At 57.7% G+C, this 17772-nt stretch overlaps 1 protein-coding gene across 1 annotated transcript in view; it reads right to left on the bottom strand.

Moving 5' to 3' along the window:
• Positions 1 to 17510, bottom strand: part of Wdr1 (WD repeat domain 1) — a gene marked incomplete at its 5' end in the record, with an annotated part of 34626 nt that extends 17116 nt beyond the window's left edge. The window contains 4 exon segments of the mRNA XM_013508539.1: positions 2677 to 2857; positions 4094 to 4241; positions 7803 to 7893; positions 17389 to 17510. Of these exon segments, the coding sequence (XP_013363993.1) occupies positions 2677 to 2857; positions 4094 to 4241; positions 7803 to 7893; positions 17389 to 17510 (542 nt within the window).
• Between the last annotated feature and the right edge of the window lie 262 nt (positions 17511 to 17772).

Genomic DNA, 17772 nt, shown 5'->3' with positions numbered 1-17772 from the left:
ACTGGAATTCCCAACAGCCTGCTCTTTTCCTGGGTGACACCTGTGACTGGTGTTGTCTCCTCCCTGCCTGCGCCCCTCCCTCAGGGCCACTACCCACCTCTGTGGCTCAGACTGGGGTGAGCCCCAGGTGCCAGGGCTGCATGGGCAGGCAGGAGTGGTGTGGGGACAGACGGACACAGGACAGAGCTGCCTGTTCACTGCTCATCCCCGGGTAAGGTCCCAGCAGAGCTGCGCAGGAGGCAAGGCGGGCCCGACCCCCATGACTCACGGGGTTGGGAATCTGGGACAAAAGACTGCTACTGCCTGGATTTCACGATGAAAAGAACTTAATTCTCTTTCAAAAAACCCCACCCACACGCATTTTAATTTCCACAAGAACATTCACGTCCCCAGCTTTGACATCGGGAGGACCCCGCAGTGCTCACAGGTGGTCAGCACGTATCTTCGCACGCCCACGCCCCGACCCTCTGCCCAGCTGTCTGTGCACCTGCCCTTTCCCGGGCTTGCTGACCCATGGGCGACAGGAAGGCGGCAGGTCGAGAGCACGATAGGCAGGAGGACACAGCCCAGGCCTGTGCACACCAGCAGCCACACTGAATTCTGAAGGTCAGCAACACCTAGCAGCAGGCACTCTGGGACGGCGGGGTCTCAGTGCCCCCCTGGCCCTTCTATGCCAGGCCAGCTGAGCCTGTGAGATGCTGTCTGGACAACATGTGGACCTTGACACTCACCAGTGGCTCAAGCGCTCCCCACTGACGGGCACTGGGTCGGGGAGGGTCACCATCACCCTGCTTTCTGGAAACCTAGAGCACACCTACCGAGCACAAAGGCAGCAGGGCCAGCCAGTCCGGTGCCACGTGGCACCCAGAGTCTCTGGTTCTAGGCTTGCAACCCTTTCCACCTCTCCAGGTCCTCAGGACCCACAGGTGTGGGCGGCAGTGCCCACACTGTGGAGGGGCCAGCTGGGCAAAGCTTTCTACCTGACGCTGCATGTCGGTGCTGCCCGGGAAGACTACATGGAGAGTGGAAAGGAGAGAGGATGTTCCACCCAAGCCCCCAAGCGAGCTCACACAGGACGCAGGTGCGCAGAACACAGGCTGGGGCTGCTGTCTGCGTCAAACCCTGGCTCCTCCGTGCACCCCAGCTGCTCTGTGCTGTGTTCAACCCACACTTGCAAATGAAAGGTCCTCCCCAGGGCCAAGAAAAGGACCCTATCTTCACACACCCAATGAAGACCAAAGGTGTCCAAGCAGAGCCTGTGGAGGCCTGGGCAGTGGAGACAGGGTCCCTGGAAGCAGCCGGGACAGCATCCAATTGCCCCAAACCTCTTGCCCTTCCTGCCTCCCTTGGGTTCATAGGAGGTTCAGGCCCGGACTTTGCTGGCTCAGGGTCGCCCCTCCCGTGGTCCGCAAGACTTTGATCCACTTAAACACTGACCTTGGACTGCAGCCTTCAACAAAGCTCCCGAAATAGCCAAGTCTCCACTCCCTACCAATTAGGCGGCGCTACAGCAGACAGAGCTGAAACTACAGGGTGTCGGCAGAGGCCACCCACAACCTGCTTGGCCCGAGGCCCCAGTGACGAAATGCAGCTATTTGTTTCCCCGACAGGGAATCCCTGGGGAGCTCACCCGTCCCCGAGGCCAAGTGCCTCCTCAGGAAGCTTTGCCCACTGCCGCCTCCGAACTCACCCTTTCCAGCAGTGTCACATCTGCTCCCCAGGACCGGCTTTGCTGTCACTGAAACAAGCAGTGCTCGGCGTGCCACGCTAAGGACACTGTCTCATGGGGTCCCGAGGCTCAGACACTGGCACCACTAGTGCTCCTGACAGAGAATGACTGCTAGGCCTCAGCCGGCCCAATCCCTGAACCCAACCACCTCCCAAGGACATGCAGCCCACGAGCACCCTTCCTGGCTACCCCCGGCCACTGCATCTGCTCCTCTTCATCATGGGCACTCATGCCAGGGGCTGCCTCCACAGCAGTGCCCAAGAGCACCAGGAAAGCCAGAGCATGTACAGCCCTGCCGGCTGGCGCCCCTACACAACAGCCTGGCCATCAGGGACACAGCCTAGGGCTGGGAAAGGGGTGCTGTTCACAGCTCAAATCCCTGCCCAGTATCCTTGATGCCAAAGGCGCCCATCCCTCTCCCCAGCATGCCATGGGAAAGGCCAGACCAAGAGCAGCCCATCAGGGAGGAGGAGATGGGGACCCGAGATCAGACGCTCACACGGAAGCCTGCACAGTCCTCCAGGGCACACGGGGCACCTCCCCTCCACAGACACAATGAGTCTGATCGATCCCTGACCGTACCTGCGTGCTCTCACTGTCTCTCAGCAGAGGGACCCGAGGGCGACCCAGGTGTCCCGAAAGCCATTTTCCCTGCCTCGTTGGTAGCTCAACAGGCTTGAGCAGGCCCCCAGGGCCTAGGATCCTCCTCTGGTTACATGGCATGGGACATCATTGCCTTTCATGCCCTGCTGGACCCCGGTGCCCAGCCCCAGATCTGGCAAACACGTGACAGGGACAAGTGTGCTTTCCACCTCTTCCGACATTTCCCCCACCTGACACCACTTTCTGCCTTCACATCATGGCGCTCTGACCCCCCACATCCATATCTGGCGTCTCATACAAACCTCAAAGTTCACCCACACTGCCCTCCGAGAGCAGCCACTTACGCCGATGGTAAACTTGAATTTGAACGGAGGCCCCTCGAAGAACGCGGCGCAGTTATCATCACTTCCCGTCACCAGCCGGTACGGCCTGGTCTGCTTGATGTCCACGCTGTTGATGACTTTGTTGTGTCCTGTGATCTCACCCACGGAAGAGCCACTGTCCCACAGAAAGACGGCTCCGAACCTTTACCCATGAGAGGAGGCAAACAGAAAACATCAATATGGGAAGGCAGGGGAGAAACTCGATGGCTGAGGGCCTGCGCACAAGGCCAGGGGGACGCTGACACAGCAGGCCCAAGATGCTCAAGGGACAGCACTGGAGAGCGTGTGGATTCCAGTCTATCAGCTGTGCGCTGAAGGACATAGCACGAACGGGAGCTGCGACATTCTCCGGAAGGGGCGAGTGATTGCCATGTGGAAGGCATCCCAGAAGCAGCTTTGGGGACTTCACAGCTTCAACACTTTCCTAACCATTGGGGCAGAGGCCAAGAAAGAGACCAAGTACCATCCCCTCCTAGAAAGCAGACACTTTGCCTTAACCCCGTATAAATAAGCTCAAGACAAAAGGAGGACTTCAGCAAATGGGAAGGGGACCAAGAGATGGATGGAGGGGGATAAAAGGAGCATTCAGATGCGCTGTGTACATGCTCCAGAGCCCCACAACGAACATGTCATTATGTACAGCAAACAGGTAGTAATAAAAAAATGAAAATAAATAGTAATGTAACAAAAAAAGTGTAAATCTACTCTTTAAGTTTTCTTTGCCAGCGAATAGAAATGGAATTGTTGGAGCAGTAACTACAAACCACAGAATGACCAGTCCCCAGAATACGTGCTATGAAAGATCAAGGGAAACTGGCTTGCGGCTGTCAAGGGCCTGCAGGATGCTATGATGGACCCCGACTGCGGGGAAACAGACCAGGGGCCCAGCGGAGCCTGCTGGTCACGAACCAAGAGCACAGACAACTGAGAGCACAGCCTCCATAGCGTGCGGCCTGTGCAGGATGCAGCCACTCCTCAGGGGACGTCCCCAGCCAGAGAAACTGACAGCCAGCCCCGCTTGCAGCCTTGTGGTCCCAGCTGGAAGGGTCTCCCCGATTACAAAGGCACATCCTGCCCACTTGGTCCTTCCCACTGCCTGCGATGGGGGCGGGACAGGGAGTCCCAAGAGGCGAAGGACCAAGAATGTCAGAGAGAGGAACAGAGAAGTGCCTTAGGTCTCCGTCACAACCTCAGAGGATGCAGTTCCCCTTGTGTGTGGCTGAGCCAACCCTAAGGGACTGGGGGATCCAGCCAGACTCACACCTGGGAAGGCAGCAGAACCACCGGGAACTCAGCTGGCCCAGATCCTCCTGCCCACCCCCTCACCAGGGCCAGGCCACAGGAAACGGGGCAGAGAGGGGTGAGGCGAGCAACTCACTTCTCCCTTCCTTCCCCGACCACGGCGATCCTCTTACTGTCTTCAGTCCAGGCAATGTCCTTGATCTTCCCGGCAAAAGGCTGATATTCATACTTGAGGAGGTGTTCCTTCTGCGTAGTATCCCAGATCCTCAGCTTCCCGGAGACATCTGCAGCACACCGGTGTGCAGGAGAGCCACACTTCACCACCAGGCCAGGGTTCAGGCCCAGCCCCATCCCAGCACCGAAACTCGGCCACTCTCCATCAGCGTCGCCTGCGCAGGCTGCTACTTTGACCCCTGCACCTCACCTAGACGCCAGATCCAGCTTAGGTCCGGGAAAGGGACCCAGGACACCAAGACACCAATGCACAGCTGAGCAGTTTCGCATAGTGGTTCCTAGGGGATATGGCTGGGGTGCGGACCCGGGACACCTGCTTCACCCTCAGATGGGCAGCACTGTAGCCCTGGGCTCCCAGGCACCTGGGGTGAGGTGTGACCCAGCCCGCTGCGCCCCACAGGCCTGGCACCTCACCCATCACCCATGCAGATGGGCGTTCCGCACTACGAGCCAGGGCTGAGTACGCCGCTCCTGAGAAGACAGGGCGGGGGCGGCGGAGGCAGGAGGGCTGCACACAGCACGTGCAGCCAGAGTGAGTTGTAAAGAAAGGAACGTGGGGGGGCACGCTGCCCCCGCAGACTCTGCGCCAAGCACCAGCCTGACACGCCCCTTTCCAGAGAAGCGCTGTGTGGGCGGCAGAGGGAAGGCATGCTCACACCAGCGCTGAGGTTTACAGCTTCTGCTCTGGCCTCCCAAGCAGGCAGGTGGGCAGTGGCCTTTCCTGGTGTTACGGAAACGTATTTCCTGTGCCTAGACGTCCCCCCTCAAAGCCTCATGTCCTTTTAGATGGGGCGCTTTTGGGGGCAGCTGAATCTAGAGTATGTGATTGATTTATGGTACAATGCCAGTATTAAGGGTGCTGGGCTTAAGGGTGGGTGATTGCTGAATCAGTCCAGTGACTGGACCGGCACCAGCCTAATCCTGGTAGACTGGATACAATATAAGGGATGGAAAAAGGCTTTCTGCTGTGTTTCACCACCATGAACTGTTGCCCTCTGCCACGCCACCCTGCCGTGCAGCCAGCCGAGTATGGACTGCCACCTCTGCCTTTGCACTGGCACACCCAACCACTCCTAGACAGGACAGGGCCGCCGCCCTGCCCTGCGACTTCCCTGGGCTTGTCCACCCAGCGCTTCCTCCTGCTGGCTCTGGCTCCATGACAACCAAGCAGCCATTTCTCCACTGCCCCCCGGCAGACCACCAACCTTCTCCACCAGGCCCTGGCTGTGCACTTTATTCTTTCCACTGGGGGAATCCTGGGGACCAGGCACAAAGCTCTGGTCTGACCAGAGCAGGCGCACAGCAACTGTGCCGACCAAGGGCCTGCCGGGTGCCCAGGCCTGTGCTGAGTGCAGACTAGGTGCTCGCTCTGCAGAGGGGGCTGGCGGGGAGACGCTGCAGCACACCCCCAGGACTTGCTGCCTGCAGTGTGGGGACAGAGTGATGCTGGGTGGGCTTCCTCCCAGGCAAAGCTGTCAACACGGAGATAGCCATTCCGAATGCATCTACATAACCCCTGCACTCCACACACTCGGGGCACACACGGGCTACCTGGCAAACACCTCAGGGAGCAGAGAGAAGCAGCAGCACAGGGCGAGCGGCTCTCCATCCATGCGGAGACCTCTGCTCACGTGCACCCTGCAGCCCGTCTTTCCTCCCCTTTATCTCTGGGCACGAAGCCTTCCTCCAGGAAGCCTGGTGTCACTATCTCATGGTCCCTTCGGTACCCAAGCACGCACCACCTGGGAGTCACAGCTGGGGGATGGAGCAAGCAGACAGGCTGACATAAAAATCACGGGAGGAGGACGGCGCTGCTGCAGAGCCGAGCTGCTGCTAAGCTATCGCACAGAGGCCTGGGCTCCTCCAGGCAAGGCCGACCACCTTGCTCACGCTGGGGCTGCCCGGAGCGCCCCTCCTGCATCAGCCCTTCCACAAGGTCCCGTCCTACAACAGCCCTCAGCCAGAGACAGCATCCACATGCCAGGGGGCTGGGGTGCCGGCTGGCAGATACTGCAGAATTCCTGAAGCCCTGGGTGGGCCGCTGCTGCCACGGGGCAACAGGTAACCTGCTGCATACCAGGGCAGCCTCTCTGAGCCTCCCGCCCCTCACCCTCACTGCAAACCGTACACGCCACACTATTTTTAGCTCTGCAGCAATGCTCGTTGTAACTCTGAATCCCTTTGCTCTATTCAAAGAAACAGATCAGAAATATAAAAACGCCACGTCCACCCAAGAACTCGCCTGGTTCCCTCACCAGCTCGTAGCACTCTGAAGAGCACGTCAGGTGGACGGTCACATATACACGGGACTGTCCCTTGTGTCTGCCTCCATTACAGCAAAGGCCACTGACTTTTGTCCTGTGGGGCAGTCCCTGGGGACGGTTGGCCAGGCCTGGGCTGGCAGCCTCTCAGCTAGGCACAGCAGGACAGGAGCCCTGCCAAGCTGGGCAGATGCCCTTGCCAGGTACTTTTCACTAAGAAAATTTCTCGGAGCACCAGGCTGTGTTAAACACAATCTCTGTAAGCACCTGGGCCAGTTTTGGGGGCTTAATGAAGACGCATTGTTGGCAAAGGGGGAGAACTATCACAGGGCTTAAACAAGCCACGGGACTAGAGTAAACCTTACAAGGCCATCAGAGAACCGAACACAAAACCCTCAGTGCCCACTGCGTGTCGTACTCCCCGGCCAGCCCGACTGCAACTGTGGTGGCTGTCAGCCGATGCCTCTCCCCTCCCTGCCTTTCCACATAGTGCAGTGCTTTGGTTTCAGCACTGGATGGCGTGGTCACTCTGGGCTGAACACCCCTCTGTGCAGGACCCACACTCGGCACTGTCCACCCACCGCCCCTTGGGGGCTTCCCCACCTCCTGCAGCTCCAGCTGACAGAAGAGAATCCTAAGGCTCCAGAAAGTCAGTTATGCAGTGGTGGCTGTGCAGCCTGTAAGGGACACTCTGGGTCCCTCCCAACCCTTGGCCATGTCTCCCACACACAGAGCAGGCCCCACATTCAGCACCCGGGGGAGACAGGGCTCAGCCAGGGGGCCGTGAGAATCTCCTGAGAATGAGAACGAAGGAGTACAATGCAGGGCGTGCTACTCCACCTCCCGTGCCTGTCTTGTCTGTAAATGGCCAGACCTCAAAGGATTAAGTGAGTAACGCTTTCACACATGTAAACCTCAGGCCCCTCCTCTGCCTGGATTCCTACGGAGCCAAGAGAAAGCCCAAGCTGGAGAGGGCAAAGGCCAGTCCTCAGCTCCCTCTGTGAGGCCGGCTGGAAAAGGAGCAGCGGAGAAGCGGGACACAAACGCACATACACATGCGCACCCCCCCATGCGCTCGCCTCACAGAGCTGCCCACGGCGCCCAGGAGTGGCTTATGCCAGCCGAGCTGGAGCCTATGGGGACACTGTACACCTGCAAGTGCGCTTTCCACAACCAAGGCCAGGTCTGCAAAGGGACACGTTTTGGCGGCTTGCATTTCCTTTACACACTGCACATCAGGGCCCTTATCTCTCCCCCACGCCCTCCTTCGCAAGCCTGGAGCCAGGCTGGGCTTCCGTCCTGGGTGCCACCTGGGCCACAGCCCCTGCCCAGGAGTCTGCTCCACGTTACCTCCAGAGGCCACGTAGAACCCGCTGGGCGCGTACTTGGCCACCACCACCTGGTGCGCATGCTCCGTGTAGATGTCAGCAACTGCAGGGTTCTGCGGGGAGAAGAGCGAAGGGTGAGCAGGAGGAGCGAGGGGGCAGCCGGCCAGGGCGAAGGACGCAGGCCAAGGCCTGAGTGGACGGTCACAGGTAGGGCACCCACACCTCCCACCACTGGTGCCTGCCCACTTCTCTTAGGTGGTAAAGCTTCAGGGAACCCTCCCTTGCCTGCTTTCTTGTCCTTTCCTCAGTACAGAACACACGTGTCTGTGGAACGCACCCATGATGAGAAGGAAAGGGAGTGAATCCCGTCACGCTCCTTCTCCTTTCTGGGACGCTGTGGGTCCGCAGTGCGTTTATTCTACTCCTCTACCTCCACTCTCCCGGGCCACCTCCCACAGCAGCCCTGAGACCCCACAGCCGCCTCCACTGTCTGAGGGCCACAGCTCCACGCTCCACGCTGAGGGTCAGGAGCAGAGCAGGCTGCTGCTGGGGGCCCAGGAAGAAGTGTGGGCTCCCTACGCCCGCAGTGGTGCAGATCAAAGGCTGGCTGGACCTTGCGGCAAAAACAGCGCCAGCATCTGGGGCTGGGGACATCCCCATGCCTCAGCAATGAGTCTGACCCAGTGCTTCACTAAGAGCAGACCTCTGCCCTCCTCCCCCGTACTGGCCGCATGCCAAGCCGCTTCCACCCAGCGCCACAGCCAAGCCTGGCAGGAGGGAAGAAAGGCTCGGACCACCGCTGGCAGCTCAGGATAAACCAGTGCTCTCTGGGAAGAAGAGCTTCCCAGATGCCAGGCTGAGGACCCTGCAGGCTGGGGTAGGGAAGCCCAGCTCTCCAGAACTGGGCAGCTGCAGCGTATCTAATCTGACCCCAAGCATTACCCTGCTGATCTATGCCAGCCTCCTGTCGCCCCACCCCCTCCCTCTCACTTCCAGACACCCCACCCCAAACCAAGACAGCCCTCACCAGCACCAGCCCCTCCTGCTGGGCTGTGAAACCTCCTACTTCCCAATGCTGTTCCCCAAGCTGCCCGCCACCCTGCTACATCCAATGGCCCCATGTAACTGGCATTTCCTCCATTAAGTCTCCTGGACGGTCCCACCCCAGCTCCTCTACACCTGAGGTAGGAATTAGGGCTGGGCACACTAGACAACTGCTGGGTGGAATGTGTCCGAAGTCATAAAACTCCCGGCTAACAGGTTGAGCCCTTGATGGTGAATCATGGCACCAGTGCCACAGCGGGCAAGCAGAGTTCTCTCTGCAATGACATCCCGAGTTGTATGAGTTGTTTCTTTTAAACTAAAGCCTCGGTATTCATGCTGAACTGCAGCGTGGTACGTAAGTGTGGTACGTAAGTAGGCTTATCAGTGTGGTTTGGACACTTGGGATCTAAAAGGTTTGCCACCACCAGGAGCAGATGATTCCTAGAGAATAGGACAAGCACAGAACACGGGACCCAAAGTGACCCCAGGGATCCTGACACTGTACATGCAACCAATCAGAAAGCCATATTCTCAGTCCTTCACTAGAATCTGGCACTGCCACAGGACCAGAGATGCTATTTCAATCCCTCATTTGCATGGGCACATCCAATCAAAAGATGTTTTATCTGAGCCTTTATTTACGTGTGGCAGGAAACCAAGGGAGTTTGTCTGTCAGGGTTTATACCTGGCCTGACACCAAGTGAGTTTTTGATAGGACAATCATCCCAACGCCTTATTTACTGGAGGGCCAACCAGTGAAGTTTGGATACAATGTCACCAAGTGTTTGGAAGGAGAAGTGAAGACCCTGGATTCCTGGTACACTGCTGGTAGAAATGCAGAAAGGCACAGTGGAAAATAGTTTGGCAGTTATTTATAAAATTAGAACACGAGTCATGAAATGAGACAATGCCACTCCTGTGTATCTTCCCAAAGGAAATGAAAGCGCATGTGTACAGAAAGCCTAGAACCAAGCCCAGGGACTTTATCCAACACAACACGGCTCAGCAGTAAAACGCCACACACTATAAATACACCCAGTGGCTGTGGAAAGGCAGATGGAGACGACACACTGTGTGACCCCCCGCCCCACAGAAGAAATGCTGGAAGGTGGCCCCTTGAGAGTAGAGCTGCTGTTGCTGGTGATGGGGTGAAGACAGAATGACCACCACAGGCTAAGGGGTTTTCTGGTACCGTGGCAATGTTTTTTATCAGGACCATGGCTGCGTCATGTGACCATTCACCAAAATCCAAGCCATCAGTGTTTGTAAGCCCCACCTCCTTGAAACTGCAATGCCTGCTGTCTCCTGCAGCTCTGCCCGCCTGCCTGGTCACTGCCTCCCTCCTCTGGTGAGCACCTGGGGGACATGATGACACCCCAAGATGAGGCCTCAGGGACCCCCCATGGGCGACCCAAGACAACCCTCCACTCTACAGGTGCCACAGCCTCGCTCCAGACAGCGAATCCCCCCGCAGTTCCCAAGCAGGCTGGAACCCTCTGCAGGCCAGGGTGAGTCCAGGGCAAGACCACAGAAGTTCTGCCCCTGAGAATTCCTTCCCCTAGATGGCTGGGTATGTGCAGACAGGATGTGGAAAGCCCCATAGGGCACCAAATCCAGAGCTGGCTGGATGACTCACTCACTCTCACTCTCGTTTGTATTCTAGATACAACTGGGTCAGAGTGGGGAGAGACTCCATGTTACAGATAATGACTTACACCTGAGTCACGAGGCCCCTCCCGCCCGCCCTGCTCGCTTGGCTCACTGCTGTGGCTACCTGCCCCCAGGCCCGAGGCATCCCTTTCCTGTCCAGCAGCCTCGGGGAGGGAGAAGAGGGCTGGAGGGCTGGGGCGCGGAGCTTACTGGAGAAGCACTCTGGAATGAAGATGAGGCGGAGGGGAGCACTCCCACACAGAAGCAGCAGGGTAGACACTGTCGGGGGGCGGGGGGGCAGGCGTGCGGGGTCACCTGCAGAACAGCCCTGGGTGGCCCCACCCAGAGGCGCCCTCCCCAGACTGAGCTCCACAATCGCAGGCCGGACACAGGTGTGCAGGCCTCCTGAAAACCTCCCACTGGCTCCGAAATCCACCCCTTTACCCGCTGCACTTGCGTCCAGTTCTTCTGGCCCTCCAGGGGGAGTGAGAGTCCCACCACTATCCCTCACTTCCGAGGCACCACCTTCTCCCTGCAGGAGTCCTCCACACCTTCCCAGTCCCTGTCCTGCCCAGAGGGGACTCAGCAAGACACAAGGCCTGCTAGGCAGCTCCCAGACGAGATGGAGGCTCCTGTGGGCTCCCTGGCGCCCATGGAGGAAGCCCCCATCACCTGGGCAAGGCAAGTGCCCCTTCAGGCAGGGCGCTGGGCTCCGAACACCCCAGGCCTAAAGCCCGAAGCGGATCCCACTGGTGCCTTATGCTCCCTGGTGAGCAGGGCCTGACCCAGGTCCCTGCAGAGACACAGCCCCAATGCAGTGACACAGGCCTCTGCAAAACAGGGGAGAGCCACCCGGGCTCCACGCCCAGAACCCACAGCCTCTGTGGTCCAGAGTCCACTTCCCATGACTGTCTCCTCCATGCCATGCTCTACCAATCGCTGCTTGAAATTTCCCCATCTAGACCGTCTTCCCTCCTTCCCAATCCCAATGACCTTAGCAGGCAAAGGCCACCGCCTCCAGGAACCCTTCCCTGATGCTCCCAGCCCCGAGGGCCCACATTCTTTCCTCCTTGCGCCCTCCACCACTTCTGTACTTCACCTATCTTTTTTTTTTTTTTAATTTAGTTTTTCTCCGGTACGGGGAACCAAACTCACGACCTTGCGCTTGCCAGGCAGGCGCTTTTGCCGCTAAGCTAAATCCCCAGCCCCTTCACCTATCTTCTGCACTGCCAAGGCCATGCCAGGCAGGATCTGTGTATCTAATTTGCTACCCCGTGGCCTCTGAAGACCAGTACACGTGTACCCTGTGGTCCTCTGCACACACTGAAGAGCCTGGGGGAATGTGAAACTCTTTGTAAAGTCACAACAGCCCCACAAGCCCATTTTACACAAGGATCCAAGGCTTAGAGACAAAGCAAATGAAATGTGTCTGGGTTCGGCCGTGAACTGGCACCAACACTAGCCTGATTCCTTAACTCAGGCAACTGGAGCTGTAGATGTAGCTGGCGGTGGGACAGTTACTCAGGCCCGCCCCGGAAGACTCCAGTGTAACCCTGAGCACATTCTATCCCTCACTGTGTGCCCCCTTCCCGCTGCCAGCGTTCAGACTCCAGCACCTCCTTGGCCTTCAGTGTCCCCACCTGGAAAGAGGGATGAGGGCATCCACCACAGGACGGGGACAGGGCAATGTGCTGGTTACATCTCACACTGGCTCCAGCATGCCCTTTACTCCCAGGTGAAGGGAACAGGGCGACCACCCACTGCCAGGCCACTGCCAGCACCCAGGGTGCCTGGCCTACCCCAGGAGCTCAGCTGGGCAGTGGGATGGGGCTTCTTTCAAGCTAAGGACCCCAAGAGCAGCAAGCCCTCCTGGAAGAAGTGCTGGACCAGCCACCAAACCTGGGGGCCTGAAGGTCTCCCTGGAGCGAGTGGAGAAGCAGCAGAGGGTCCTTTCCACCCTCCTTTCCATCTGCCCCCGACACGGCTCTGCAAGGGCAGAGGCTGCAGGACAAGCGCCCCCAATCACCCCGCCTCCACACCCAGCCAGAAGCAGGGCTGCAGGAGCCCAGGGTGGGCCTGTGGACTCCAGGGCCTGTGTGCTTCCTGTGTGGACTCCTGGTACCTGCTGTGTGCCTCAATCCTCCCCCTGGAGAATTCCTACCATCCTCCACGGCCATGCTCCAATGTGCCACTTCAGCAGCAGCTGCCCTTCCTACTCCATGGCACAGACGACCATTCCCTTGCATTTCCAAAGCACTCCAGATATTCTCATAAAATCCTCAATCTCATGTGCAAAAACATATTTCTACCAGGGTTTTCAGACCGGGGACCACAAGCAGTCGGGGCTTGGTAACTGTGTTGCGGGATGGTCCTGTACCTTGCAGGGCGTTCGGCAGCCTCCCTGGCTATAGGTACCAGGTAACTGCCAGTACTGTCAGGGCAATGAGAGCTGGGCAAAGCCACCCCCGGAAAAGTACCTATTGAAATTTTGGCCACAGTGCATGAGGCTGGCTCAGCAAGATCCCAGCTTAGGGGGGACACTGGTGTCAGCAGAGGGAACCAAGGGGGACCTGTGCCTCTCGTGAGCCCGTGAGTGGTGTGGATCTCCAAGCAGCCCTGCCTCTGCTCCAACCCTCAGACTAGAACTCTGCCCTGCAGGTCTCAGCTTGTCACGCATCTGCCCACCTTCCAATGGGCCCAGTCATCTCTGGAACAGAGCCAGGCTCTCTACCACCAAGTGGCCTGAAATCCCCCCAGCCCTGCAGCCATCAGCCCAGCTTTGTAGAGCTGGCACCCACTGGTCGTCCCAAACCCACAGTCACCACCCTATGACATAGCACACTGCGCTTCCAGACTGCAGGGCACAGGGTTCCTGGCTCTGGACTTGAATGTGCTCATTTCTGTCCAGATGGTCACCAAGCATGTCACTTCCTACTGCTCCTGAGATCATGCCACTCCTTCCCAGGATAGAACTGCTTGGGTAGGGCCACCCGCTGCACCCTACAGGCGGAAGGCCATCCTAAATGCGCAGCATGGACTCAGCAGGCATGCCATCACAAGGGGACTGACAGGTCCTTCTGCATGTGCTCAGTACCAGATGGTGCCACATGAAACCGGGTATGGGACGATCTGCACCCTGTTCGATGAGACAGGTCCACGGATAGCGCACTGGGACACAATGTCAACTTGCTTGCTTTTCATGTCTCACTCCATGAGATTCAGTACTATAAGCACTGTAGCTTTCTCAATGCACCGTCTTAGTGCTGGAATCTGGGAACTGCGTACTTAAGCAGCCAGCCCCACACATGCCCACACAGTGAGGCCATTGAAAGGCTCACTGGCATGAGCTGGTCTGTACATGGATGTGGACACAGGCAATTTGGAATCATGAACAGGTTCCTTCACGGTCCCAGCCAGCATCCCTCCCCCGTGTCTACAGAGGTCACAGAAGGCAGGGTGACACAGGCTTCAAAGTTAGCAGTGACTCTGGTGATGGGAGCCCACAGGACAAGGTTACCTGCAGGGAAGCACGGCAGTGGCCACAGGGAGCCTTCAATAAACCCCCTGCAGCACAAACTCGCCTTGGCTGGGGTCCCTTCCACGGTGTCAAGCAAGGTGCATGCACTGTTCACGGCAGCCCTCGCTCTGGAGCACTCTCCTGGACTGCCAGTTTCTAAGTGGCCACCATCCTGTGCTTTAACCCTACAAAGAATCTTCTCCCGGTGGAGCAATGAGACGTATTCAGAGATAACACCTCCACCAGGCACACTGGCACATGCCCGTAATCCCACCTGCTCTGCAATTTGAGGCAGGAGCATCACAAGTTGGGGCTTGTCTTTGGACAATTCAGCGAGACTCAGTCGCAAAAATTAAAAAAGTGCACGGGATGTAGCATCTGAGTTGGAGCCTCAATACATACAGAGGAAAGACTCCTTCCCTTCAAGTTTAACAAGTGATATTATCCATCAACAGTAAGGTTAAGATGTTAACGACAGCAGTAGCTCCCAAGGGAAGTTGGTAAGAACATTCTTCAGAAGTGGGTTCCCTGAGCCTGGGATATAGCTCAGCAGTACAAGACCCTGCCCGGCAAGCCAAGGCCTTGAGTTCGATTCCCCACACCAAAAAAAAAAAAAAAAAAAAAGTGGGTTCCCCAAAATTATGCCCAACAATCTAAAAAGCCCACCTTTTCTTCTCCTACAGTAAAACCTCAGGGGCATTTCAACCAGTATCTTCTGGAGGAACTGCAACACGCCAGGTCAATCTACCAACAGGGCCTACGCTGGAGGGCAAAGGGCAAGCCTGGCTTTCTGGAGCTGATGTCCAGTGAGGGATAAACAGCAGACAGGTACCTATGTACAGCTGGCGGCAGGGCCCCACCTGTTTGCTTGCTTCCCATTGATCAGAACTGAGCAACAGAGAAGGTGACAGGTGCAGATGGTACTTAGGGGAAGCCCCACTAGGCCACCTGTGCAAAGAAATTCAGGCAAAAGCAAGCCAGCAGGTTCCAAGAGTGACACGCAGCGTGTCTCAGGGTGATGCATATAGGGCTGGTGAGGCCTGCTTGGCCTCAGAGAAGACCCGGCTTTCACAGAGACGGGAGACTGGGGAGGGTTGCAGCCCACAGGTCTCACAGGTCTGCATGGAACCACTCCAGCTAGGCTCTGAACAGAAAAGACCACAGACAGCAGGGGCAGAAGCAGAACAATCCAGCGGGAGAGAATGGTAGCCTGGGTGGGGTGGGAGCAGAGCCACGCCAATCTGTCAAGATCCTGCACACCCTCTCCATGGACAGCCAAGGGGACTGGTTGAAGAATGAGATGAGCTGTGCCGGGGAAGTGTGGACAGAGCCGAGTCCCAGGGCTTGGCCTCAACAGTCAGACGGAGGTAGTTGCCTTTGTGGGGTAAGTGCACACGGGAACCCCAAGTCTGACTTGGGCATGTGGAGATGCCATGCAGACCTTCCATGACCTGGTGCCAGCCTCCCTTTCTCCCCTCTTCCTCTGCAGGGACCAGGGGCTACAGGGCGCCTTCCCCTGCAGAAATGAAATCAGACCACCTTCGTTGCTACACACTGAAAGTTGAAGGGAATTCACACCTCACTTTTTGCTAGAAAGACTTTGCCCTAATAGAAACCATACCCACCTTTGAGGACCAACACCCCACCCATCAATGTAACTAGTGTCTTGTATCACTGGCACAGGGAGGGATGGATCGGTGGCACCTAATGTTACAATGCAGGAACTTAAACTGGGAGGGAAAGAAAGAAGATGCACCTCAGGGGAGAATGATAAAGGCTGGGAGGAATAAGAATGAAGACCTCAGACCAGCTGGCAGAATGCACTCTGTGAGTCAGCAATCACTTCTTGCAAAGAAGTGCTCCATGCTGGCTGTGAATCTGCCTCCTTCACCTGCCAGAGCAGGGCTCCTCTGGGGAGGAAGAGACCCAGCAGGGGGATGGAACAAGCTGGCAGCACTCCACACAGTTCCCCTAGCAGGAAGTGAATGCAGGTGAATGACACAGGGAAGCCCCGCTGGAGGCAAGAAGAAGAATCTCACTGCTCAGTATCTGTTCACTGCTTTAGGATCTCTTCTATGTCTAACTACTAAGTGAGGACCTGCTAAGGGCAGGTCCCATTTTCACTCTCTCCCAGGACTTTGCCAGCACTGCTATGGAAGCCCTGGGTATTGTTTCCCCAGCGGTAAAGGAAGCTGGATCAGCTTTCTAGGAATCCCTGTGACTAGCCAAGCCTTAGCATCTTCAAGGCAGGTTCACACCCACCCACTCCCTCCTGTGAGGGGCCCAGCAATCCCTGGCGGGGCAGCAAGCCCCAGACAGAGCTCCATCTTCCAGCAAAGGAGCAGCAGGCACTGGCTGGCTAAACTAGCCACAGGGACATAGCCAGCAGCACTTCCCACCAGACAGGAAACGGAGCCCTGCACTCCCTCAGCCAGTTGTGAGGCTCATGGAGCCCAAGTGCCTCAAGCCATAACCCCAGCCGATCTGATGGCAGATGTGAGCTGAAGCTGACACCCCTGGGAGCAAGCACATGTGCACTAGCCCAGCTCCCAGCACGGAAGAAGCCCCCTAAGGGGGCCACCCTGGCACCTGGGGCTTCCACCCCACACCATCCTCAGGCCCAGGAGAGGGAAGCAAGACTCAAGTGGGCCATCCTCCAACTGGGGGAGAGTGACAAGCAGCCCGGGCCATTTAGACTATCATGGAGGAATACCGTGAACCTGAGAGGATTTCCCAAGGAGCTGGCTCTAGAAGCATTTTCAGTCTGGGTACAGAGCGCCTGCAGAGAATGATTCATGAATAAGCTGGTTCCTGTTTTGCTCTGAGGCTCAGATCCACAGCGGCAGATCAGGCTGGAGTCCAAAGCACTGGGTGTGCACAGTGGGAAGCTGAGGGTTCTGATGTGATTATGCATAAGGCCATTCACCAAGTGCTCAATGCACACCAACCACCCTGGCTTTCCCACGCATGCCACTGGCCATGCCTTAGGCCAAAGGGGCAGGAGGAAGTGAGGGCATTATCACCTCACCATCTCAGCATTACAGATGAGGAAACTAAGCTCAGAGAGGACAGGTTACTAGTCACCCCAAGATCAGGCAGCAGCTGCAGGGGCCTGTCTGATCCCTCAAATCTAGAGCCCTTGCTCTCAGAACTAAACTAATCTGAGCCTCAGTTTCCCCACCTCCCCACCCCAAAAAAGGGCCTGGAGAAACAGGATCAGATTTCTAAGTTCCTGAGGTGTGGTCACAGGGCCCAGGGGGCGTGGCACCCCACCCTTGGCCCTCCCCAAGCCCTGGGCAGGGACAGCAGGGGGCGGAAGGGGAAGGAAAAACCTCTACTCCTGAGGTTTGCCGGCTGGCAGGGAGGAGAGCGGGCTAGATGCGACAGGGGTACTCACGTCGATGTTTCTCAGGACAACGCACTTGCCATTGGTGTACAGGAAATTGTTGCCCTTGGGGTCCCCGCCGATAATTTTAGAGACGCCCCTCTCCACCTGGGGGAGGCTGGCAAACACCTTCTCTGCGGAGACAGAAGCGCGCAGGGCGCGTGAGGGGTGCGCTTGCCTCGGCCCCCCAGGCCGGGCAGAGGTCTGGGGAATGCAGGGAGAGGGGCCCCCAAAGGTCACCTGTTGCCGCCCGCGAGGGGCGCCTGCCACTCTCCAGGCGCTCAGGGGCTGCGGCGACTTCCTGGCCGGAGCTCGGGCCAGGCCCTGGGGGACGCCGGGGTCGCGCGGCCCGCCCCCCGACTCGGGGGCCAACTCCCGGGCTGCCCGGGGATCGCC

The sequence above is a fragment of the Chinchilla lanigera genome, unplaced genomic scaffold, assembly GCF_000276665.1.
Source record: "Chinchilla lanigera isolate Chin_1 unplaced genomic scaffold, ChiLan1.0 scaffold00148, whole genome shotgun sequence".
Lineage (NCBI taxonomy): Eukaryota > Metazoa > Chordata > Mammalia > Rodentia > Chinchillidae > Chinchilla > Chinchilla lanigera.
Note: the sequence above shows the minus strand (reverse complement) of the source record. Positions and strands in the feature narration are given on the sequence as shown.